At 36.2% G+C, this 26873-nt stretch overlaps 3 protein-coding genes across 3 annotated transcripts; 1 reads left to right on the forward strand and 2 right to left on the reverse strand.

Annotated features, from left to right (window-relative positions):
- Positions 1-422: 422 nt before the first annotated feature.
- Positions 423-2377, reverse strand: LOC145048687 (uncharacterized). The gene is made up of 6 exons (XM_078997275.1): positions 2231-2377; positions 1891-2091; positions 1376-1666; positions 1129-1290; positions 957-1040; positions 423-728 (listed from the first exon to the last, which is right to left on the reverse strand). Exons 1-6 carry the CDS (start codon positions 2258-2260, stop codon positions 621-623), a joined length of 876 nt encoding a protein of 291 aa, XP_078853401.1. The 5' UTR covers positions 2261-2377; the 3' UTR covers positions 423-620.
- A 17302-nt stretch (positions 2378-19679) lies between these two features.
- LOC145048690 (GATA transcription factor-like protein) lies at positions 19680-20642 on the forward strand. Its single transcript, XM_078997278.1, has one exon. The coding sequence runs from the start codon at positions 19817-19819 to the stop codon at positions 20537-20539; it is 723 nt and encodes a 240-aa protein (XP_078853404.1). The 5' UTR covers positions 19680-19816; the 3' UTR covers positions 20540-20642.
- Positions 20643-20716: 74 nt separating this feature from the next.
- Positions 20717-22697, reverse strand: LOC145048688 (uncharacterized). Its single transcript, XM_078997276.1, has 5 exons — positions 22515-22697; positions 22156-22356; positions 21624-21917; positions 21367-21528; positions 20717-21095 (listed from the first exon to the last, which is right to left on the reverse strand). The coding sequence occupies exons 1-5, from the start codon at positions 22542-22544 to the stop codon at positions 20904-20906; spliced, it is 879 nt and encodes a 292-aa protein (XP_078853402.1). The 5' UTR covers positions 22545-22697; the 3' UTR covers positions 20717-20903.
- Between the last annotated feature and the right edge of the window lie 4176 nt (positions 22698-26873).

The following is a 26873-nucleotide window of genomic DNA, read 5'->3' on the forward strand; positions in this document are numbered from 1 at the left end:
TCAAACTCCTTGCAAAATGGGTAGTGGTTCTAGATCCAAGACTTCCTTCTCCAAGCGAGAAACTTCAAGATCTTCTAACTCCTTCATAATGCACAAAGTGAACACCAAACTTTCTTCCAAGGCTTAAATGCTTGACAATGGAGACTACAACTCGTTTTAGCATTTTGATAATAATGGAGGCTGATAAAAAGGCCAGCCAAAGGGATTAAGGTCTTTAAATAGGGTATTATTAGTTTAATAGCTTAGTTTAGTCTCTTGCAAATAAGAGGCTAGGTTACAAGGGAGCTCACGGCTTCTTCAAGCACGAGGTCTGCTCTAGATCCCGGGCCATAACACTATTTAACCAAACATTATATTGTCACCAATATAGTATTACATAAATTTTAAATTAAAGAAACTTAGATGCTGCACTTTTAACAAAATTTACCAACCAAATAACATCAACCTATCAATTTAATAGCAAACGCTTAAATTCACAATATAACTGCATATACATAGAGGTTCAAGAAACTATATATGCTTTCACGATTTCCATGCATCTTGATCTTGGAACTAAAAACTATTGTAATAACAGAAAATAGTTTACTTTGGCATTTGATTACAATCTGAATCATCTTAATTCAGACCAAAAGAGAGCCTTCCATGACTGTGGTGGCTTTACCTCGCAGAAGTACTCTTTGATTCTTCTTATCTAAATGTATATCTAAAATGCCACTTCTGGGTGATGCCTGAATGCAAAAAAAAAAAAAAAAAAAAAAAAAACAGACAAACAAGAATAAGATTTCTTTTGTTAATGGCACATCTTTAGATGAGGAGGGCATTCACATCTTTTGCACAATAGAGAGATCGAGAGTGAGTCCCTATCCCACTTTTGGGTGGCCCATTGAAATCATCCCCAAATACAACATGTTATTTATTTTCTGTTATATAGAGTTGGAGAGAAAGAGAGAATATACTTGATATGCAACAAAATCACATTTCCCCAACTTTTCGTTCCAGTAGGCTGCTAGGGCACAGTGTGCGCTTCCGCAAACAGGATCCTAAAGAGAAACAAAGTACAATGAAGATCACACAATTATGCTATTACTAACAACATAAACATAACGAAAAAAATTTAAATATAATTACCTCATCAATACCATATTTAGGGCAGAAGAAGCGAGTGTAAAAATCAAAGCCTGATCCATTAGGTGCAAGCCCTGTAATTACTATCCCTCTGCCCGGTGCTTTTTTGATCTTATCAAGTTGGGGCACCAATTCTGCAACTTCCTTTCCTGATGAAAGCACCACCTGTGCACCAAAGGAAGAACAATCAACTTTGATCACTCCTCTTGTTTTAAATGAGTGAATGTAATACGAGAAATTTGATACATACAAGGATGTCATCAGATGCCATCTTCTTTACATCAACAACAGAAACACCATTTAGTATCTCAGAAATTGCTGAAACCTCAACATCACTGAAATCTGAAACTGCCACAACAGGGAAATTCAGTTCGATCAAGAACTTGGCTTGTGCTGATGGGTCCTTAATCCTGCTTTCAGGAACTTTTTTGGCAGTCAAAATTCCAGAAAGAGTTGAGAATTCAACTGTGTTAGATTTCACCAAGCCTGATTCGAAAAGGAAGTGGGAGGCTGCTAAAGTTGCATGTCCACAAAGTTCTACCTATATCACAAGAATAGAACAACAGATTAAGATCAACATAGTTTTTATTCCTATTACTGAATGACTTTTGCTCTTCAAGTGCGCCTATAGAATTATTTGGCAAATGTTCTCTCAGTAAGAATGAAGAAAATTTCAAATTACACGTTCTAATGATCAAATGATAACCTAAACAAACATATAAATTAAGGCGATAATATATAGAAGATATTCAAACTGATGATAACCTCAGCTACAGGAGTGAACCATCTGAGATGGAATCTAGGGTTCTTCGAAGCGTCGTCGACGATTGGAGTCAAATAACAAGTCTCGGATAAATTGAATTCAGCCGCAACTGACTGCAACCATTTATCATCTTTTTCTATGCCCTCTAACCAGCACACAGCCGCCGGATTTCCTTTAAACGCCATATCAGTAAATGCATCCACCTGTTTTGTACGTCAAAGAAAAAAAGAGAGCAGATTAATAACCTTTCAAGATTTCGGTTGCTAAGCAATTTGCAGCTCATATACTAAAGCCCTTGTGTGTGCCTGGCAAGTGCGAGAGAGATGAGTATAAGGAACTTACCACGGAGTATTTGATAAGCTTTTTCGCCATTTTAATAGAGCTTTCAGTTCAACGTCCGCCACTTTCCGGCGGAGTCGACACCTGAGTTTTACAACGCGACTGGTTTCCTGGCAAGTATGGGCCTACTGGCAACTGTGTCCGATTGTTGAAAAGAGACAAAACTTCATAAATGGTCCCTATGGTTTCATAAAATTGGAAGTTTGGTCCCTAAATTTAAAAAACCTCAGGGATGGTCACTATGGTTTAATGTTTAGTCCTTTCGGCTCACTCCGTTACCATTTAACCATTAACTCATTTTTCAATGTTTTATTGCAGGGGCAATTTTATCCTTTCACTTTTAACCTTCACTCTTTAATATGAAATGATTACCTATTGTTTGCACGTTAACTCCACAACCCGTCCCTCTCCCAAGAATATACCCAGTTATAGTTGTAATCATCGCACCATTTCCATCTTAGAAGCAAGAACAAAAATTAGGATTTAGGGTTTTAGCAGAAGGAATCACAATGGTGCTATCAATATGGTGTTTTCGAGAAAAATTTGCAACCGTGTAGGACTTGAGAAAAAGATACGGTACGATACTACAAAAAAATTGTTTTTTTTCGTTGATTGTGTTCATGTAGAGAAATCATTGACTTTACCCTTTCTTTGTTTGGTGTTTGCAGAAGCATATGATAACTATTTCGCGTTGAAGATACACTATAGTGGTATCTTCACCAAAACACCTAGAAGGAAATACATTTATGGTATTGTAACATATGTAGATGATGTTGACACTAATTTATTTTCAGTTCATGAGCTTGATGACATGGTTCGAGAACTAGGGTACAAAAGTGAGCAAACCCTTTACTACCATTTATGTATCCCTAAATACCCTTTAGACAATGGCTTAATGCCTTTAGGTAATGACCAAGATGTACTTAAAATGGTATCGTATGTCCCTAAACACTGACTTATAAGGGTGTATATTGAAAATGGTCAAACTAGGGTACCTAGTTATTATAAGTCTCCTTCTAAAGTTGTTATTGAAGAGTTAAGTGTAACACTTGAATCTTGGTAAGTTTCTCTTTTTCCCTTACATTATTTAATTCTCCAATTTAGTCCTTGAGTTGTGCGTGGGGCGTACCACAAGGTACGCTTAGCGTACAAGCTGTAAAGCGAGTACGCAGGGCGTACCAAGTAGTACGCTTAGCGTACTCATGCGAAGGCTTGATCATGGATCCGGAGGTGTACGTTGGGCGTATAGAAGCATACGCGGGGCGTACATAATGACTTTTGAAAACCCTAATTTCTAGGGTTAGACACTATATAATCGTCCTTATGGAAATGAAACCCTCACTTTATCATCCTCCTTGTCCTCCTAGACCTATACTCGAAACACTAACTCCATAGTTGAGTGTTCTTGAGCTTATAAGGTCTTTTGGGTGTGTTTTTGGTGTATTGAAGGAAGGAGATCATCTTGAAGCTTCATTGGAATAGTAGGAGCTTGTAGATCTGGGTTATCATCATCATTTGGCACTCATTTAAGGTATAAAGCTTTGAACTTGTTGTGTCATAGCTTGGATCTCCTTTGTTTAAATTTTGGACCCTTTTGGTCCCATGGATGAGATCTTATGGTTTAATATCATTTCTGAATCTTAGAGTTGCCACTCTTGGTGTTCTTTTGGTCCTAGAGTCATAAAGTTGTCATCGTTGAAGCTTAAATCCATCCATGTATAAGTTATGGTCATTTTTATGAAATTAAAATGTTATAAATCAAAGTTGGGATCTTTTGGGGCATGCAAAGTCACCAAGTCAGTGACTTTATGGTTCTAGATACTCTTTGGGACTCAGATTTGTGTTTTGGACCGTTAGACTTAAGCATTAAGCGTTTAAAGGAAGAAATGGCTTAATGAAGGAGTATGTAAGGTGTACAAGCCAGTACGCGCAACGTACAAGCCATGCAGCAAGTACGCTTAGCGTACATCTGAGTACCCCCTGCATACTCAGTCAGTTTGGGCTTCGCATCTTTTGGGCCTCGGTTGGGCCACTTCTTTGGACCTTGTTGCTTTGGGCCATCTAAAATCAAGCTTTTGGGCTAATGAAATTATTGGGCTTTAGGTTAAGGCCCATATGGAGGTTGGGCCCAATTTGGAAAATTGGGCCATAAGTGGGCCTTAGTGGATCAATTAGTTTTGGGTCTTTTTAGTTTATGGATTTGGGCCTCAGTTTGGGTTCAAGCTATGCAAGGGGTAAAATGGTCATTTTACCCCAAGTATGGACTATTGGCTATAGATTGGAACCCAAGTGTTTATTAGGTGTTATTTTTATATTGATAGCTCAGGGAGTCGTCAAGGCAGCAACTAGGGATTTCTTTCAGTGAGATTCACCATTCGAGGTGAGTTTCTTCATTGGGTTTATTGGGTCTAAGGCACCAATGCCAACCCTTATTAATTATGCTAGGATGTTAGGAGTCTGCATGACCCTTGCATGTGTTGTATGCTGTTATGTATACCGGGCGGGGCTCGATGTCGGCTGAGACCCGATGATTGGAGCATATTCTAGCGTTTATGATCATTATGTATGTTAGCATGACTATGTGATATATATATATATATATATATATATATATATATATATATATATATATATATATATATATTGTATATTTGTAGTGGGCGAGGACCAGTGACAGGCAAGGCCTGAGAATAACATATCTGTAAACCGAGCGGGACTCGATGCCGAGTGGAGGTAGAGTATGTGATTTATTATGTATGGTATGGGGTAGTTTGAGTAACTCACTAAGCTTTGTGCTTACGGTTTTTAGTTTATGTTTCAGGTACTTCTAATTGCAAGGGGAATGGCTCGGGATGACTACATTGCACACACCACATGGATTCCGCACTTGATATTTCACTCTGATTTTATGATATTTGATATACTTGTTTTATTTAGGATGTATGGATAATGTTGGAATATTATTTCACTTAAATTAAAAATGAAAATTTTGGATCATGTTTTTAGGACGTTTCATGGAGCCTGATAGTGTGTCACCTGAAATGAATAGAAAGAAACCTTGTAGGAGAGAAGCAGGATCATGAAGTAGAAAGCTTGATTTAAACCAGTCTATGAACCCTGTTTTTGAGTAATCACAAGTATTAGATGTTGATGAAGGGCATGATTACTCAAAGAGTATTCTGTCATATATAAGGTCACAGGTTAGCCAACAAAGTAATGTCATTCATGTGGTCAATCATGAAATTGAAGCCCAAGAACAAGTAGTCAATCATTAGACTAAAACTCAATAGGAAGTGGTCAATCATGAAATTAAAACTGAAGAGGAAGCGATCAATCATGAAGTTGAAACCAAAGAACCAATGGGAACTTATTCAGTTTATGTTGATTATGATGTTGTGTATAATGTCCAAAAATATTGTGCACATCAACCAAAAGTGGATTATCTAGAGGGTATGGTGAATAATGATAGTGGATAGGCTTTATATTATGAGACTGGATATGGTTTTGAGGGTAGTGGAGATGATTATGATGATAGTGACTACAATGTGAATGAATCTAACATACAATTTGATGTTGATGTAGACATGACTAAATTCCATAATGTTGTTGATGTTAATGAACATGGAATCTTAAACAATCATTCAAGAGATGAAGGGAATGACATGATTGATAATGAGTTGGAAGTTATTTCTACTGATGATTATCAGTTTGCAAGATTTCACGAAGATGATAGGAAGAGAATTGTGACATCCCCATATTCACGGTCATTTTAAAAGTTTTATTTATGCTTATTTAAAATCAGAGTATCCTTTGTGAAAAATAGTATTGCGAAATTTGTTGCCAGAAAACATGATAAAGATGTTATCAAAGCATTTATGAAGAAATATATTTTTATTGAAAACATTATGATGTCATTGTCACTACATAAACATAAGCATAACGAAATGTTACAAGCCTTACAGTAATTAAACTAGTGGCCTAATACTCCTTGAATCTCTCAGCAGATTGTATCTTTCATATAGCCACCTGTTATACAATAAACTTAGTGGGTCAGGTTATGAAACCCAATGAGTACAAAGGGTTTTCAACACACAATAATATAGTTAATTTGTTTTTTTCACATATTTCATGTCAAACAATTAACCCGATTACCTATACGCATTTTCTAAATTTTATCTTCCCTAAAGATTTATCCTAAGGGTCATCTCCTACATTGTATTTACCTCTCATCTCCTTACATTACATTTCCTTATATGTTTGTTCCTAAGGATCATCGCCTATATCGCATAGATAGTACTGATTCGGGGATTAATCCCCTAATACGTGTCCAATAAGGGTTAGAGTATCATCGCATGAATACGTAATTACGACATCGTTTGAACTCGTAATTCATCTCCTACAGGTAATGAGACTGGCGGTGTTTCCACATGACTGGTTTAGATTAGTCAGTAGTCGACATCTATACTCTAGTAGATGAATACATTGCAACATTGCAAATCATGGATATGGCATCTCCTAATCATCTCTTTTCTCGCATCACCTATTCATCATCACATATCTATCACCACCTATCTCTCATCATCCGTCACTACCCAATACATATTTGTAAGTATAGAATACTTATATGATTAAATCAGTTAAACATCATCACATAATCTCTTATCTAACACATAATATTCACGGCATAGATAATAAGCACATAAGCATGTAATTATCTAGATACTTCATATCTATGTGTAAGATGAAAGTAACTATGCATTCACTTGTTAACGTGACGACTTGAAATTTGGGCAGCGCTTCTCTTCTAGCAACTGTCTTTTCGTTTGACGTAACCTGGTATTATTATAGCTAAGTTTCAGTCTAATATTTATTGCAACTAATTATTAGTCTATATTCATGATTAACTCAAAGTCTACTTCAAGATCTATCAAGTAAGGAACAACCATGTAGGATCATATTGGAGGTATGGCTCGTTTAGTATATGAAGTATACTGTTTGGAAATCTCACTTTAAACGCCTCACTAAATCACAGTCTAGACATCATTCCCATAAGTAGATCAATCATTATAACGACTTGGAATCAATGATAAATCTTGTTTATAGGTTCATAATAACGATAATGAACTTAAACATAAGTTATACTTAAAGTATGGTAAGCATAACTCACTTACAAGGGGTTTAGCGAGAAACTGGGCTCTACACGGGCTGAACTTCTGAGTCGAAAGCTCTTCTTCTAGGGGCCTTCTAACTCCGGGACTCACTACTAACTCTTAGGAAAGGCTAGAGAAAAGCCTTGAGGCTTTAGGGGTGCTTGAGAGAGAAGGGTTGAGAAAGGTGTTGGAAATGGAGTTATTTTCACCTTCTATTTATAGGCTGGAGGAGCTTAGAATGTGGGGCGTTCAAGAGATGAACGTTGGGCATTCACATGCCATTGTCACCATCTCATTCCAAGCCATGGGGAAGAAGGGGCGGCCCAGATCGTGCCACGTGTCACTCGTTGGTTACTCCAAAAACTAATCATCTTCTAAAATTCGTAACTTTCACATACAAGCTTTGTTTTCGACGTTCTTTATATCCACGCATAGGTACCGACATGATCTACAACTTTTATTTAGACTCCGTTGGCTAATTTTGAGTTTATTTTTAAAATTCGATTTACAGGTTATATACTGCTATGCAAAATCTTAAAAAAATCATAACTTCCTCAAACGAAGTCAGATTTGGACGTTCTCTATATGCACGATCTCGATTTAACATATGACTTTCATTTAGATTTATAAGGCTAAAAATTAGCTTATTAAAAATTTATTTTTTACGATACGCAACGTCGTGCTAGTTTTGTCGTAAAACTTCGACATGTCATAACTTCTTCGTTTTAAGTCAGATTTCAACGTTCTTTATATGTACGGAATCCTTGTGATATATATTATAAATTTAGTTAAGATTATTTATGCTAAATAATCTTCTATCAAAAAGTCATTTTAATGCTTATTATCTCTAAATTAACTAGTCTAAATCTGCGGGTGTTACAAGAATGCTTAAGGAGTTGAGTAAGTCGAGTAGATTCTCACATGGAGAGGTTCATGTAAAACCATTTAAGGTGGGCAAGGTCTTCAAAAACAAGATTGATGTTAAAAACTTCATGAATTTACATGTTGTAAAAATAAGGAGGTCTCTATACCTAGCAAAAAAATGACAAAATCAGGATTAGGGTGAAATGTAAAGGTGTTGTAAGTCGGTCATCTAAAGCAATTGATGGTGGTGGGTCCTAAACTAGAAGTAGGGAAAGTGCAAGGGTAAAGATGTAATTGTCAATAAAGGAACATGTCCTTGGGCAGTCCAAATCTCAAGGGCTAATGAAAATCGTGATTAGTTAGTGAAAACAATACATGATGAACAGAAATGTTTGCAAACAAAGGCAATTAAAGCTTGCACTTCCAGATATGTAACAAACTTAATTTTTCAACAAATTCAGAGTAACTATTGAATTCCAGTCAAAGCTTTACACGAAGAGTTGTGCAAGAAACAAGAGCTAGGAATGTCATTGCAAAAGGTTGCTAGGGAAAAGACAATGGTTAAACGTATCATTAGTGGGGAATACCAAGTACAATATGGATTTTTGAGGGTTTATATGTTGGAGCTACTAAACACTAATCCTGGTACAACAGTTAGGATCAATGTGTATCCAGAAACCCCCCTCTTTATTACCACAAGAACTTTTAGAAGAATATATGTTTGTCTGGGTTTATTGAAGTTGGGATTCAAAGTTGGGTTAAGAGATTTTGTAGGAGTGGATGGTACATTCTTGAAGGGCCCTTATCCTGGGCAAGTGTTAATTGTTTTGGGGTTAGACTCAAACAATGACATATACCATGTAGCATATGAACTGGTAGAGACAGAATCAACAAGTAGTTGGACATGGTTCTTGGAACTAGTAGGAGAAGATTTGGATCTGGGAGCAAATTCAAATTTTACATTCATTTCTGATAAACAAAAGGCATGTATCACCTAACTATTTTTCTTATTTTACATTTACTTTTGTTTAGGGAATAATTCCAGCAAATGAGAAGGTATTCCCCAATGAAGAACACAAGTTTTGTTTGAGGCATATCCAGGAAAATATGAAGAAATAGTGGAAAGGAAAAGACTTAAGTGGCTAGGTTTGGGAGAGTGGTAGAGTAACAACGGCCAATCGGTTTAACACAGCAATGGATAAGTTGAAGAAGATCAATAAGGAGGCTGATGCTTGGGTGTGTAAGATTGTAACATCATAAAATTCATGAAAAATTTAAACTTTTAAAACAATTCCACAAACCATCATTGTTTACAAAATAGTTTTCAAAACATTTTTATCATCAAAGTTTTCCCAAAACCATAAAACAAAACACGAGGAGGTGCACGATCAAGCCTTTTCCTTCCCGCGATCATCTGGGGTACCTGAAACATAACCTAAAATTGTAAGACCAAAGCTTAGTAAGTTCCCCCAAAATACCAACACATCACAAAACCAGAATAATAACAGTAAACAACAAGCATATAGAGCCTTCAGTCTGACTGGAACGCCCCACCAGCATGCAGTCTACCTGGTACGCTCACAGAACCTTCAGCATGACTAGTACGCCACATCGGGTCTTCAGCCTATCTGGATCGTTCTTCGGGCCTTCATCCTGACTGGTACGCCCTATTGGCCTTTAGTATATCCGGGACGCCCTGGGTCTGTAGGCCTTTAGAACAAAGCAGGATCGCCTCACCCCAACCCCACATACACCGTGTCAACACACATATATAACAAATAATCATACAATTAACTAGCCAATAACAAGAAAACAGATCTTACATATCACTAAGAATAACATCATCCTATCTACCAGGATACAGATCTAACAGATCACTACAACACTCAATCATATGATAATCAGGATAACAATCCAAATGGCCGACTTTGGTGCCTTCGACCCATAAGTACAGTGAGGAAAACTCACCTCACAACTCGATAGAACTAATGAGACTTGACTCCAAAACTCAACTCTCAATACAATACCTAAATCCACCAAGTGACCTATTCCATCAAAATCCCAAAATACCCAAAATGCCCTCAAAGTCAAACGTGGTCAAACTCAAAGTTAATTGGTCAAACCCAATAAACCAACTGATTCAACCCATCCGGGTCAACTCAACATGGGTTGACTCATGCGAGTACGCAGGGCGTACCCAGAAGTACGCTTAGCGTACACAAAGCTTCGCAGAAGACCACCATTAGGGTGGCTGAGCGAGTATGCGAGGTGTACTCCAAGCTACGCGAGGCATAACCTCGCAACCCCATTTTCTTTATTGAGTGCTTAATATCTTTAACACTTAAGCCTGAACTTCAGCTCCAAGGTCCAGAGGTGTACTAGGGTCATAAAGTTTCCAACTTTATGACTTTACACGTCCATAAAGTCCTTAACACAAGGTCTTAATCCATTAAAAACCTTCTACAAGATGCATGTAGAAAAACTAGCTATAGGGACCTCGTTTTATGGCTAAGGACCCCTCCTAGGGCCTAGATGGACAGACCAAAACGACAATACCACTCATTCACAAGAATGGGACCTTTAGGAAAATAACAACAACATAAGGATCCCAAAATGAGATATAATCAGCAAGGTATTAAGGTGAAGACTTTTTACCTTCTGGAGCTCCTTAAGAAGGTAATGATCCAAGATCCATAAGCTTGCTTTAATTTCTAAGCTCCTTGATGCAAATCCTTCTTTCTTAAGCACGCCAAAAACACACTTTTTAGCCCAAACACACTCTTAAGAGACTAGGGTTTGCCAAAAACAACTCAAAGGTATGGAGGCTGAAAATATGGGGAGAAATGAGCCATAATGATGCTTATATACCACCCAAACCCTAAACATTAGGGTTTTCTCCTGACAAGAGTACGCCTTCCATACATAAGTGTACGCCCAACGTACTAGGGCGTGCCCTTGTACGCTCCACGTACCCTCATGTACATTTAGCGTACTCATCCTACTCAATTTACGAAATTTACACAAGGCTTCAAGGCTCATTCTCATGGACTTAGGGACTAAAATGCCATATGATAAAATCTTAGGGATGGATTTAGAAGTACCTGAATCTCGGGATGTTACAACTCTCCCCCACTTGACTAGACTTTATCCTCGAAGTCTGTTATAGTAAACAAATTTGGATAATGTTCCTGCATCTCAGCCTTCGGCTCCCAGGTTCACTCGAAGCCCCTCTGGTGCTACCATCATACCTTTACCAAAGGTACTTCCTTATTAAGCAAAACCTTTACCTTCCTTTCCAGGATAGTCATTGGACTCTCAACATAGTTCAGGCGTTCATCAAACTGAATATCTTCCAAGGACACCACTGCATCCTCATCCAAGACACACTTTCGCAGCTACAAAACATGGAAAGTGTTGTGAATCTAACTGAGCTCCTCAGGAAGATCCAATCTATAAGCAACGTTGCCAACCCTGGAAATAACTTGAAAATGCCAAATATATCGGGGACCTATTTTCCCCTTCTTCCTGAAGCGTATCACACCTTTCCAAGGTGACACCTTCAGTAGTAGCATGTTGCCGACCTGAAACTCCAACTCGGATCGGCTACGGTCGGCATAGCTCTTCTGCCGACTCTAAGGAGTCTGCAACCTCTGACTAATCTGCTGAATCATCTCCATGGTCTGAAGGACCACTTCGGTCTTCCCCATAACCCTGTGACTAACCTCTCCCCAGCAAACTAGGGTACGACATCTCCACCCATACAAGAGCTTAAACGGCGGAGCACCAATGCTGGAGTGATAACTATTGTTACAGGAGAACTTCGCAAGAGGTAGGTAGCAATCCCAGCTCCCACCAAAATCGATGACACATGTCCGTAATATATACTCAAGGTTCTATATCGTCTGCTCACTCTGTTCGTTGGTCTGCGGATGATAAGTTGTGCTGAAGTGTAACCTCGTGCCCAATTCCGCATGGAGCTTCTGCCAAAAATGGGAGGACCAACATCATGATGTATTTTCAGTTGGGATCAGCACCACCACCACTGCCGACGAATATAAAGGGTCACACACACCCTCTCGTCTCCATTCTTTTGTTGTTGGGCCTCAGAAGATGCTCGTCATTACCGTCACCGCCGATAGCGCCGACTGTAGAGTTTTTGTTGTTGTCGTCGTATCAAACCATCTATGCCGCTGTACGCCACCAGGTGGGTGGCTGAGTCATTTTGTGAATTGAAGGGGTGTGTGTGTGTGTGTGTGCTTATGCTACTTGTGTGCATGATGCACATGTGGTTGCTTGGCCGGATTTCACGAGAAAAGCCACCACCACCGTGAGGTGGTAGCTTTCACTCTCTACCACCGCTTACCGCCACAAGGGTGGTTGAGTGTGTGTGTGTGTGTGTTTGTATCTTATTGTGTGTGTTTATTTTAGGGATATTGTGTTGTATAATTGTAATTAGTGACTGGAATAATCAAGGAAATTCATAACCACCACAGTGGGGTGGTGGCTGCCGCCACCAGCCGCTGTGTTGGGTGGCGGTGTGCATTGCGTGTGATTGGATTGTTAATTGAGTGTTTGGACATGTTTTGGACTAGAATCATAGCCACCACAACCGCGAGGTAGTGGTCGCCGTCGTTGATCACCACTACCCGAGGTGGTAGTGGGTGGTGCCCGACTTATTCAACCCTAGTTAACCTAATGAAGCCCTAATTAACCTAAAAACCTAATCATTTTACTAATGGGCACGCGATTAGGTTAGAAACCCTAATTAGGGTTTAGAAAACCCTAATTGTGGATTTGTTGGTTTGGAATTATTGGGACCCACATTTTGGGCCATTGGAATTGAATTATGAATTACATCTGATTACCTCGTATGATTTACCTAATGGAATTATGGACTTAATGGATTAAGTCCATAATGGGTTAAGTAAGAACACTTAACCCTAATTTTCATTTTATGTGAAAACCCTTATTTTGCTTGGGCCTTGAGTTGGGCCTCTCTATTGGGCTATTGATGGGCCATACAATAACAAGTATATAGACTAGAATATTTGGATGAGCTTTAGGGTAAGGCCCATGTGAGGGGTTTGGGCCTAATTTGGAAAATCGGGCCATAAATGGGCCTTGATGATTATGAGACATTTGAACATCGGAATGCCAAGTGTTGGGGCTAGAATAAATGGTTGGGTCTTAAGGTAAGACCATGTAAAGGTTTAGGACCAATTTGGCAAATTGGGCTATATATTGGGCTTTGGTTCATTGTATGGCTTTTGGGCCTTTGGATTGGGTCTTGGGCTTGAATCAAGCTAGGTTGGGGGTAAAGTAGCCTTTTACCCCAATCATGGACTTATGGTTATGTATTGGAACCCAATTATTAATTGGGTGTTGTTTTGATGTTGACAGTTCGGGAATCTGTCAACCAGTAGCTAGATTTTTATCCGCGGGACTTCGGTGGTGTGAGGTGAGTCTCCTCACCATACTGGTGGGTCGAAGGCACCAAGGCCAGTCTATTCAGTTGTGATGATTATTGTGGAATCATTATTGATATGCCTAGTATGTATGTGATATGTGGTATGCAAGTTGTTTATGTGATATGTGATATGCTAGTTGTCTTTGTGATACTTGCATGGAAGACCCCGGGGGGAGCTCGTGGCATTTGCATATAAAACCATGTGGGGGAGCCCATGACATTCCAGGTAAAGACCATGGGGAGCCCATGACACTTAGGTATCAGACCATGTGGGGGAGCCCATGACATTCCAAGTAGACCTGTCAAACGTATCATGTCGTGTCGGGTTCGTGTCCTGTCAAGACATTAAATGGGTTGAAAGGGCTTGACTCTAACCCGACCCGTTTAATTATCGTGTCGTGTCGTGTCAACCCATTTATTTTTGTGTCGGGTTTCGGGTTAAGGTTTAGACTTTATAAATATGTTGTATCATATCGAGTTGAAATATTTTAAAGGTTGGAAAGTAGGAGTTGTGGAGGCAAAAAGGAAAAAGTGAAACATTGAAGTTATGAGATGGAACGACAAAATTTATAGTAAATTTAGAAAGGAAAAATGAAAATAGTTAAAGTAGGGGAGCAAAAGGGATAGGTGGTGAGGATGACTAAAATTAAGTAACTTTGAAATTTTTAATATTACTTCTAATTATTGATTTTGGCCCACTACAAATTTATAACATATAATATATTTTAAAAAATTTGAATTTATACTCCCTCCGTCCCAAATTAATTGTCCACTTTTGACTTTTGAAGTTTTTTTTCTTCAACTTTGACTTTAAATATTTTTATTTGTGTTATATATTACTTGATGAAAATTATAACAATGAAAAGACATTTAAAATACAATTCACTCATATATTTTGCATCAAGTATTATCTATCAAAAAGAAAAATATTTATGATCAAAGTTGAACAATAATGACTTCAAAAGTCAAATGTGGACAATTAATTTGAGACAGGTGTAGTAATAAATAATATATATATTTAAACAAGTCATATTCGAGTCATCTTCGAGTTGAAAGTCTTGACCCTATCCCTACCCATTTAATTATCGTGTCGTGTTGTGTCAACCTGTTTACATAAACGTGTCGAAATCTCTGACCCTACCCCGCTAATTTCGTGTCGGGTTTTGTGTCGTGTCATGTTTTGTCAGGTCTAATTCCAGGTAAAGACCATAGGGGGAGCCCATGGCACTTGGATATCAGACCATGTGAGGGAGCCAATGACATTCCAGGTAAAGACCATGGGGGGAGCCCATGGTACATGGATATCAGACCATGTAGGGAGCCCATGACTTTCCAGGTAAAGACCATGGGGGAACCCATGGCACATAGGTGTAAGACCTTGGGGGGAGCCCATGGCACATAGGTGTAAGACCTTGGGGGGAAGCCCACAACATCCTGGAGTAAGACCCGGGGAGGAACCCACGACATCCCTATATGTTTATATGCATGACTTGTGTAGTTGATACGATTTATGTGATTATGTGTGTAAGACCTTGGAGGGTTTCCATGGCATCCATATATGTCCATATGCAAGGCTTATGTGATTGATGTGGCTTATGTAGCTTATATGTTCGATATGGTTTATGTGATTATGTGGGGTATGCTCTAGGGAACTCACTAAGTTTTGTGCTTATAGTTTTGTTTATGGTTTCAGGTATCTTCGGTTTGGAAAGGAAGATGGCTTGATCGCAGCGCACACACCCATGTTTTCCGCATTATGTGATTTTGGGATCTAACTCTGATAAATGCTTTTTTTAAACAATGTTTTTGAATGGTTTGATTAAGTAACATTTGTATTTGACTATAATGAAAAATAAAATTTTTACCCTGAATTCTTGGGGTCGTTACATTTCGGCTTCCCAAGACCTAATTGAAGAAGATTGTTAAACCTTTAATTGTTTGGGGAAGAAAGTTCGAGTCGTGTTCTATGATTTAAGAGGAAGTGAAAAACAAAATACCGATCAAATTAGCTCTAAGTGGTGTGATATTCGACTAAAATGCACCGAATTTGGAGGAATTTACAACACCCCCCTAAACATACGTAAAAGTGCATCAAACGATTTCAATGTCTTCAAGGCGACTTTGGACCAATTTAAAAAAATAACTCCAACTCACAAAGCTTTTCCATATGTGAAACTATGGCAAAAATTGAAGATGCTCCAAAATGGAAAGAGCAAACGAAAGGAACATCACAATCTTCCGTCTCAAAGCGTTCATGAAACCCTAATACAACTTCCCAACAATCGGACGAGCGAACACACATCGATATCAGTGATGATCCGCTCGATCTTGAAGACGAGCAACCTCTTCGTCGACCCGTTAGAAGAAATAAAACAAAAAAAGCGGCGTCAACGACTTCTAACTCTAGTGTTATGGATCATTTTGGAGAGAAATTTGATCGATATGTGCAAGTTCAAGCGAACAAAACTGAGCTAATGACTTAGATGGAACAAAAAATGATTGAAGCACAAACGCCGTTTCAAGAGGCACAAGAGTCGCTTCAAACAAAAACCAATATAGAAATCTTGAAAATAAAAGCGAACGACCTCGACGACGAAGATTTGGAGCTTTTTATCGCGATGAAAGAGTCGGTTCGAGTCCGACGTAGAATAGAGGGTAGTTTATTTTAGTTATGCTTGGTATTTTTAGGTTTTTTATTTTTAATGTTATTCTTTTTTTTAATTAATATGATTTTTATTTTTAATGTTATTTTTATTTTTTTATTTTAATTAATGTAGTTTTTATTTAATGTAAGTTGGCATTTTCATTTAATGAAAAACTAGTATTTAAAAAAATTATATGATTTTTATGTATTTTTTATTTAAATTTATTTTAAAAAAATAAGGTAGAGTGTTATGTTTAATGGTAGGTATCTCATGTTAGTAGTTGGGAGTGTAGTGATGATGTGGTATTCACCACTACAGTGGTTAGTGGTGTGTAGTGGTGGGTATAACGGATGATCTTATTAGAAAAAAGACTAACATATAATGATACAAATTAAACAAGTTTAAAGGCATAATGTTTGTTATAGCCGAAGAATAATACTAAAATTGATAAAAGTTTCAAACTAAGATGTCTTATAGGAAGAAAACATTTGAACTTATTATGCAATAATTTGTAACCAAAATCAAATAATATTAGAAATTTTCAAAATACAAGATATTAGATATTAAAACTTAATATGTGCTAGATATTGAAAGTATAATGCTAAATCTTTTTCAAAATACAAAGACTTAATAAAAAATCAATGTATTTAGATGAGATGTTCTCGTACGTGAGACCATTATTAATGAGATGTTCTCATATGTAGTTCCTCCCTCACTTATATCAGTAACTTAATTTACAAATTAGTTAAATAATATTGATCTCCTAGTTTTCTCTAAATAGAGGATGTCTTCGATTTCAGTTTCGTTTATTTCCATAGCAGACAACGAGATTCTTTATGATTACTTTCATCTGATTCGAATATTAATTAGGGAAGACATTAAACATTTTGTCATGGTGTTTTTTTGTTTTAGAAGTGCAAATTCAAGTTTGGATGATTGAACGTGTAAAAAAATATTAAAAATTAAATGTATACAAATGATAAATATATTTTAATAATTATTTATGAATTATAACCGATTAATAATGGATGTCAATGTGTCGGTGGATACTCCTTTTGAAAGAGTTGATATTTTCCTGTTTTCATGAATAATTGCAAAAGTTGACTTGATATAATTAAAATATGTTATATTTGTATTGACATAGATGGTCTTAAATTGTCAATGTCTTTGTTGTTTTTTCCTATAGGTTTATTGGGTAAGGTGGGCAACGAGCTTTTGAGACTTCACGTATTATTGTTATGCATCATACACTTAATTAACATGTTATTATAATAACTATCCAAAATACAAACCAACCCAAAACATCACATACATAGGGGTGGCAAATCGTATTATCGTTTCGTGTTTCTGTCTGACACGACACGATAATGTTTCATGTAACACGGCACGACACGATGCCTTGTTTTTTTAACTAACACGAAAACGAACGAATTAAAAAACGACAAACACGACACGACACAAAAAAAGATAACATATACTAAAAACTAGTGTATTTAACGAATATTTTATTAAATATAACACGACTAACACAAAAAACACGATAAATAACTGTTAAATCGTGTCAATTTCATTTCGAATTTCGAACACGAACACGATACGACATAGTGTTTTTTACAATTAACACGACACGAAGTCAAATTTCAGTTTCGTCCAAATTTCGTTTCGTGTCATGTATTTTTGTCGTGTCATGTCATAAATTGTCACCCCTAGGGATAAACAAATAACCATTCCTGTCAAACCATAAACAGTTATCATATAAATTAATGACAAGAACAATAGAAAATAATAAACTTACAAGGAAGGCTCTGATACCAAATAAGGGTGTATGGCGGTTTTTTCCAGGTTTACCGTTAAACCATAAACAAATATGAACAAAAATTAAAATCAAGAAGAATAAATTTACAAGGAAGGCTATGAGAAGAGAAGCAACCAGAGTCGTATGTGCAGCATCAAGTGTTTTTTTTTTTTTTTTTTTTTTTTTTTTTTTTTTTTTTTTTTTTTAATAAATGTATAAGGGATATAATATGAAGTGCTTGAAAGAACTTGGAATTTAAGAGATAAACTAAGAGAATCGGAAAGAGAGTGTTTAGAGAGACATGAGGAAAATAAGAACTGAATTTTTTATTTGTATCAATATTCGATGATTTTTACAATTCGTTTACAATCATTTATATAGGCAAAGGGTAGCATAATATTTACAATTAAAATAGCGACAGACAAAACTTGATATTACATAAAGTAAGAAAAGACTACACACCAAATAAAGTGATGACACATATGTAAAAGTAAAAAATAATAATTCTATACGACAACTATAAATGGCCCTTGAACTTATTATATCTTGTCTTTTTCACAAATGGCCCTTAAAAAACATCACTTGCAAGACAAGACATAACAAGTTCAAGGGCCATTTATAGTTGTCGTATAGAATTATTATTTCTTACTTTTACAGATGTGTCATCACTTTATTTGGTTTGTAATCTTTTTTTACTTTATGTAATGTCAAGTTTTGTCTGTCGATATTTTAATTGTAAATATTACGCTACCCTTTGCCTATATAAAGGATTGTAAACGATTGTAAAAATCATCGAATATTCATTCGAATAAAAAATTATGTTGTTATTTCCATCATGTCTCTCTAAACACTCTCTTTCCGATTCTCTTAGTCTATCTCTTAAATTCCTAGTTCTTTCAAGCACTTGATATTATATCCCTTATACATTTATAAAAAAATAAATAAATAAATAAATTAAATTAAATTAAATTAAATAGAAATAATAAGTTGCTGCACATATGACTCTGTTTGCTTATCTTCTCATAGCCTTCCTTGCAAGTTTATAGTAAACGTGAAAAAAAACCGTCATACCTCTTTTCTATATGTATCACTCCAAATTGTTTAATGTATTTTCCTTGTGAGTAGAATAAAATTTGTGTTACCTATAATTTAACAATTTATACGAGTGAACCAATACACCGTTTACAATAATAAGTGAAAATAATTTTTGCCCCATGTCAATCTCTAGTTAGTTTTGATAATTATCATTTTGTGATATTTTTTTTAAATAAATTGCAATTAATTGTTTCTTCTTTCTTTATTTCAAAATTTTATTTTAAGAAATGTTTATTATTTATATTTTAATATTTTATTTTTTTTAATCAACCTGTATAATACACGAGTTCTACATCTAGTATTGATTTTAATGCTTGCTTTTAAAAATTGATTAAAAAAATTAAAAAGAAATTTGATTTCTCATTATTTTAAATTTAAGCAAAATCATAAAAGCTGGGACTAGGCCTTGCTTCCACATGACACCGCCAGTATCTGCCACGTCCAAGTAAAATCTAGACACCTCTCGAAATTAACTGCCACCTAAATCTGCTATATATCTACAAGAACCCAGTCTCTCGCTTTTCATCGAATATTATACCAAACCGCACACATCGGCATCCCCAAGAATCAATCATGCAGTCGAGATTAGCAGTCTCTAAGCTCAACAGGATACTAACGGCAACACCCAAATCCAAATATCAAACAATCCACCCACGAATGGTCTCTTCCTCCTCCTCCTCCTCTTCCTCTGGTAAGAACATGGAGGATGCCATGACACAAGGAGTTGACACGGAGGGTGAAACCGGAGATGCCAAACCAGATAATCATGATGACAATATTATTCCAACCAAAGAAGACCATCGTTATATGCGTCCTAAGACAGTGCCGCCAAATTTGTCAGCCTCAAAGCTAGAAACTCCGGGGGTGAACACGCCGTTTGATCCTCACGTCCAGCAAAAGCGCACCAAGGCGGAGCTGAGCTTCAGCTGCGCGGGACCAGATGGTTCACCATGGCCGAATGAAAACGATCACAAGACTACCGGAACTCATGAAAGGAAGGAGCAAGAGCAAGAGAAGGATGATAAACACTACTTTGAGCACCACAAGGCTTCTCCCTTGTCGGAAATTGAGATAGCTGATTCCAGGAAACCTCTTACTAGGGTCCTTCATGGGACGGGGACGACGGGTGGTTATTTTGGTGATCAGCAGGTGATGACGTGGACACCGGAACAACTTGATACTGCGGAGCAGTCTCTACTAAGAGCCTCACAGATATTTCGAGAATCAGCTGCGAGAGGAATTCCGGAACTGCCTCATTCAAGGAGACTCAGACAACTTCGTGGCGAGGATTGGTAGCTGTAATTCTAATTGCTTTTTCAGTCATATCGAGTATTGTATGATATATGCTTATGGTGTGTTACATAATTATTACGTTCAATGTTAATATATATCAACGTGTTCGCCGAATATTGGTCTTAACAATCGCTGCACTGCACAGAATTTTGTCCATTTATGATCTGCAGAAACTGTGCATATAAAAGATAGACGGATAATATTAAGAATCGGTGCACGTACGAATGCATTATACATAAAGGTTCAGTAAACTAATTATGCTTTCATAATTTCCATGCATCTAGATCTTGGAACTAGAATTTATTGCAATAACAGACAACAGCTAGTTTACTTGGAACCAAGATGGCGTTTGATTACATTTACATCTTCAGACCAAAAGAGAGCCTTCCATGACTGTGATGGCTTTACCTCGAAGAAGTACTCTTTGATTCTTGTTATCTAGATGGATATCTAAAATGCCACCTCTAGGTGATGCTTGGTATGCAACAAAATCACATTTCTCCAACTTATCGTTCCAATAGGCTGCTAGGGCACAGTGTGCACTTCCGGTAACAGGGTCCTAAAAGAGAAACAATTATAAGCATTTCTGCTACTACTAACATAATATTGCATACCATATTAGCTAATTTTTCACTCAACTTGCTAAAATTGTTAAGCCTAAAGAATATTCTAAGATATACTTAATATATATTTCCTCTAAAGTTGGTCTTACTTTGGTGTGCTTCAGTCCTACCTCAGAAGCTTAAGTACTTTGTGTCCCTCAATTCTCAAATGGGACACTTTGTTTGGAAAGAAAGAAAGAAAAAAGAATTTCAAAATATTTAAATTACCTCATCAATTCCATATTTAGGGCAGAAGAAACGACTATAAAAGTCAAACCCTGATCCATTAGGCGCAAGTCCTGTGAATAATATCCCTCTGCCTGGTGCTTTTCTCATCTTATCAAATTGCGGCTTCAATTCCGCAATTTCCTTTCCTGATGGAAGCACCACCTGCACCAAAGGAAAATACAAAAAAAGATCATGACCTTCATCGACTCTTTTCTTAAATGAGAGTCATGTAAGAGCAGTTTTAATATAATACATACAAGGATGTCATCTGATGCTGTCTTCTTTACATCAACAACAGAAACACCATTCAATATTTCAGAAATTATTGTTGAAACCTCAAAATCATTAGAATCTGAAACTGGAACAACAGGGAAGTTCAGTTCAATCAGGAAGCTGGTTTGTGCTGCACCATTTTCGTTGCTTCTTTCAGGAACTTTTTTGGCAGTCAAAATTCCAGAAAGGGTTGAGAATTCAACTGTGTTAGATTTCACCAAGCCTGATTCGAAAAGGAAGTGGGAGGCTGCTAAAGTAGCATGACCACAAAGTTCAACCTATCATCAGAAATCAGAATAGAACAAATTTAGATTGATGAATGGCAACACACTAATCTTAGCTTTAGTTCCTAATACGAAATTCGCTTTGATCTGCAAGTACGCATATAAAATTTTGTTTGGCAAATGTTCTCACAGAAGTTCTACCAAATTCCCCTAAATGAACAAATGATAACCTAAATAAACATATAAATAAAGGCGATCATATATAGAAATAGAAATTCAAACTGATGATAACCTCAGCTACAGGAGTGAACCATCTGAGATGGAATCTAGGATTCTCCGAGCCGTGGTCGACGATTGAAGTCAAGTAACAAGTCTCGGATAAATTGAATTCAGTCGCAACTGACTGCAACCACTTATCATCTTTCTCTATCTCCTCTAACCAACACACAGCCGCCGGATTTCCTTTGAACGCGGTATCAGTAAATGCATCCACCTGTTTCTCAAAGAAACAACACTGGATTAATAACCTTTTAAGCTTTCAAGCTTTCGGTTGCTACGCATTTTGCAGCTCATATACTAATGCGCCCTTGCCCTTGTGTGTTTTTGGCAAGTGCGTGAAAATTGCGAGAGAGATGATAATAAGGAACTTACCACGGAATATTTAACAAGCTTTTTCGCCATTTTAACAGAAGCCTTCAGGCCAACGTCCGCCACTCTCCGCCGGAGTCGACACCTGCGTTTTAGTATCCGATTGTTTCCCCTTCCTGGCAAGTACTGGTAAGTGGCAACTGTCTGTAGAAAAGAATCGGTGAATTTACATAAAAAGTCTCTTCACTTCCGATTTATTCAAATTTCAACATTTTGTTGTACATAAATGTTTATTGATACTATCATCCTGTCTTGTGCAAAAAGTAAATCTCATCCCTTGAATAATCCATAGTAAATTACATGAGTGGTCCATATGGCTTTGGGTAATTTGTACGCTTGGTATCTAACTTATTTTTTTAACTCAGAAAATTTCTACTATTTGTTTTTGTTACGTATTTGATCCTTACTGTTTATTTTTGTTACATATTTGGTCTTTGTGTTACCTAAAATATTATTTAAATAGGAAAAAATAGTGGGGATACGTAAGGTAACGTGAGAGTGTTGGGGTTGGGGTGTGTTTATTTAAATAAATTAAAAAATTAAGTGAAAAATAGTCTTTTTAGGTAAGATAAGGACCAAGCGCGTAACAAAAACAAACAGTAAGGACCTTCCAAGTTGAAAATAAGTTTGGGAACAAACATGCAAATTATCCTAAACAATATGGACCATTTGTGTAATTTACTCAATAATCTAAAATATTAATTCTTTATTGGATATTTTAACATATGTTTAAATTTAAAAACAATATGGATGCCTTTTTCCGTAAGACAAGGGAGGTGCTAGAGTTTGCGGTGGCATAGGGAATTGTCCAAAAGAGAAAAAAATATTGATGAACATTTGCTATGTGAAGATTTGGAGTTTATGGAAAGCAATGAATGATAGAGCATTTAATCAAACTCGGATTATATCAACAAAGGTCAACGATATAGTTAAGTCAATGGTACTCATTTGGATTAAACACAAGAGTAGTAAAGAAGCATATAATTGAGTAGATTGATATATTAATCTGTTCATGTAATAGTTGGTAGGGATGAGCATCGGAACCGGCCCGGGAACCAAAAGTTCTGGAAAATAGGAACCGAACCGGACCGTCGGTTCTACCGGTTTTCGGTTTCTACCGGTTCTTGTCATGTCTTCAATGTTGAAACCGATCCTTAAGAAATAGCAACATACGGTTCTAGTTTTTGTTGGTTCTACCGGTTCTCGGTTCCAAAAATCCACAACAATATCGTCCCCGTCCGACCGATTTCATTGGGTTCCGTTTTCGGTACCACTTCCGGCTGGTTTCCCGATCCAAATGTTCATCCCTAATAGTAGGAATAGAAAAATATATCCTCTATATAGGTGGTGTATACGGTGGTGATGTTTTTGGATGTATTGGTCTTGTGCTCCACCCTTGCCTAGTTCATGGTTAGGTAGGGCTCTCTTTCTCTTATTCTTTAAATAAAATTTGTTGGTTTCAAAAAAAACTTACTAAATTATAAGTAAAATATTATACTTATATATAATTTTATTTTTATATTGGTATTTTATATTAGAATTTATCTTAGTTATATATTCAAATAAAAGGTTAGATTACCTAAAATAGATGTTCTTTAAGAATTAATATAGATCAGGGAAAATGAATTAAAAATGTAATGAGTTTTCCAAAATATATAAAAAAATACAATTGTTTTTTTAAGCACACAAAATACCATTGAACGGGCTATTGTAGGTAACCATCAAGTTATTCGGTTTTCCAAAATGTTCAAAAAATATCATTGTTTTTTAGTAAAAAAATAAGGAAAATACCGGCAATAGTCAAAAAAATGGTGGGTATTTTCAAATTTTAAACATGAAAATGGACATTTCCAGGTATTGACATGCATTCCGCGGAGGTAGCTCCGCAGAGCTCTGTGGAATCTACTGTAGCTCCACGGAATGGCAAAATCGTCAAAAATTAGTGTATTAAAAAAAACCTCAAGATCCATTCCGCGGAGCTACAGTGGATTCCGCAGAGGTAACTCCGAAGAACAGATCTTCATTTAAAAAAAAAAAAAAAAAAAAAAAAAAAAAACTCCTCCAATGATTCTTTTACAGGGGCGGCTCAACCACTTTGGGGGCTCTAAGCGAACCAAAAATTTGGGGCCCTTTGACTTGTACTTTACTAAAATAATTAGTATACACATGACAGGGCATGAATCAATGTAGGGAATGCACGTTATGTATGTGGTGTTTGGATAAAGTTCATTATGTATGTGAAAAAATTAAGTCTAATCCAACTAGAATCAAGAATAATCATATTGAGATAAAGTGCATTATTGATGTGAAGCTGAACCAATGTTCTTTTTATATTCCTAGTAAAGGGACAATCATTTCAATTCTAACATACATTAATCACATACTAACCTAATTCAACAATTTAAATTTACACTAAAACAATAAACATACCATGTGAAACTGAACTAATGTTCTCTTATTTCTCATTTTATTTGTGATCTTTCTCATTGTATTTGTTCACCAATGTCAAACTAGATGGGGGCAACAACAAATTCATTTTTTCATCAACCGAAAACCATTTCAATAATCCTTTTTTTGGGGCAGCAAGGTGTTTAACAGAAACACATATTTATTCTGAAGACAATAAAGTTGAACCATATTTTTGGAAAATATGGTCTTTAGTGGTATCTATTATGTTAGAAATCAGAAAATAAATATATTGAAGAACTATATAGTAGAGAAACAAAAATTGAGATTCCTAGTGAAACCATAAAGTTTGTGTATTGATACATTATGCACTTCATACAATCTTGTTTTGGGATTATTATTGCAAAAATAATGTGCGGATAAGACTACTATCATTAAAACCCTAATGAAACGGGAAAATCAATATCTGATAATGGAAAAATCAAGTGAAAACAATCAAACCTGCACATACCTTGAATCATCATAAAATTTTGAACAATGGAGAATCGGAGAAATTCATCTAGAAGCCGAGAATGGAGAAGGAAGAAGAACAATGAATGTATTTCAGCAATAAGCGGTTCAAGCAACCTTTCACTGTTCAAAAACTAAAGATCCATTCATCAGAGCTACCTCCGTGGAATCCACTGTAGCTCCGCGGAATAGATCTTGAGTTTTTTTTCATTTTTTTAATACACTAATTTATTTACGATTTTGACATTCCACGAAGCTACGGTAGATTCCACAGAGCTATCTCCGCGGAATGCATGTCTATACCCGGAAATGTCCATTTTCATGTCTAAATTTTAAAAATACCCCCCATTTTTTTTACTATTGCCGGTATTTTCCCACGAAAATATCATTAAAGTATATTATTTGTATACAGAATATCAACGAAATATACATATATTCAAATAAAACCTTGTGGTAACTGGTTATTTCAGGTAAATGAAAAATTACTTAAAAGACCAAAATGTTAAAAAAAATACCGTATTTTTTGTTGACTTCATTATTGTCGGATTATGTAGAACACGATCATCAGAGATCATGCAACATCATATAAATTCACAACAATTGTGCAATCTTTTTTATTCCCTCACTCAATCGTTCTTATGGTAACATCTATACATTATACAGATATAAATATTATACATCAAGGTTAGTCGTTCATTAGTGTTATGGCACAAGAGACATAAACAAGAAACGAGTGTGACATTATGTCATGAGTATTTCTAAATGTGGATATAGAGAGTAGGAGTTGCGTTTAATTCTTCGGGACCAGTGAGAGATAAATAATCAGGAACACTCAGCTTTATGTGGTTGATTTGATGACGATTCATAGTCAAAGTAAAGAGAAAAACATATGTGTTGAAGCGCTAACTTACATCCTAATTGATGGATTCTTAGTTATGTGTTTTTCTATTATTCTATGTAGATACAAACTGATCGAATGTGGGAATAAAAGAGAGTGCACACTTGGTGTGAATTGGTATGAAGATGAATGATCTTTGATGATCGTGTTCTATATAACCTATAAACAACGACGGTAACAAAACATGCTCTGAAAAAACAACAATAGTATTTTTTGAACATTTTGAAAACTTTAATGATATTTTCTGATCAATGGTAATTTTTTGTACTAAAAAGCAATGGTATTTTTTAAACATTTTGAAAACTCTATTACAAATTCCTTTTATACATGTGATTTGATTCCTTTTATACAATGTGATTTGCGTTATATCTTTTTCCACAATTTGATTTTTCTTGTGTAACAAGTAATTCAAATCCTTTTGAACATGACATGATATGCGTATACAGTATGTTTTTCCACGCTTGGCACATGAGAGTTGACTTTCCAAAAAAAGATCATACAACAGAGTAAATAAAATAATAAAATGCATCATTATAATAAATAAATAA

The sequence above is a fragment of the Lactuca saligna genome, chromosome 5 (genome assembly GCF_052625555.1).
Source record: "Lactuca saligna cultivar CGN05327 chromosome 5, ASM5262555v1, whole genome shotgun sequence".
NCBI lineage: Eukaryota > Viridiplantae > Streptophyta > Magnoliopsida > Asterales > Asteraceae > Lactuca > Lactuca saligna.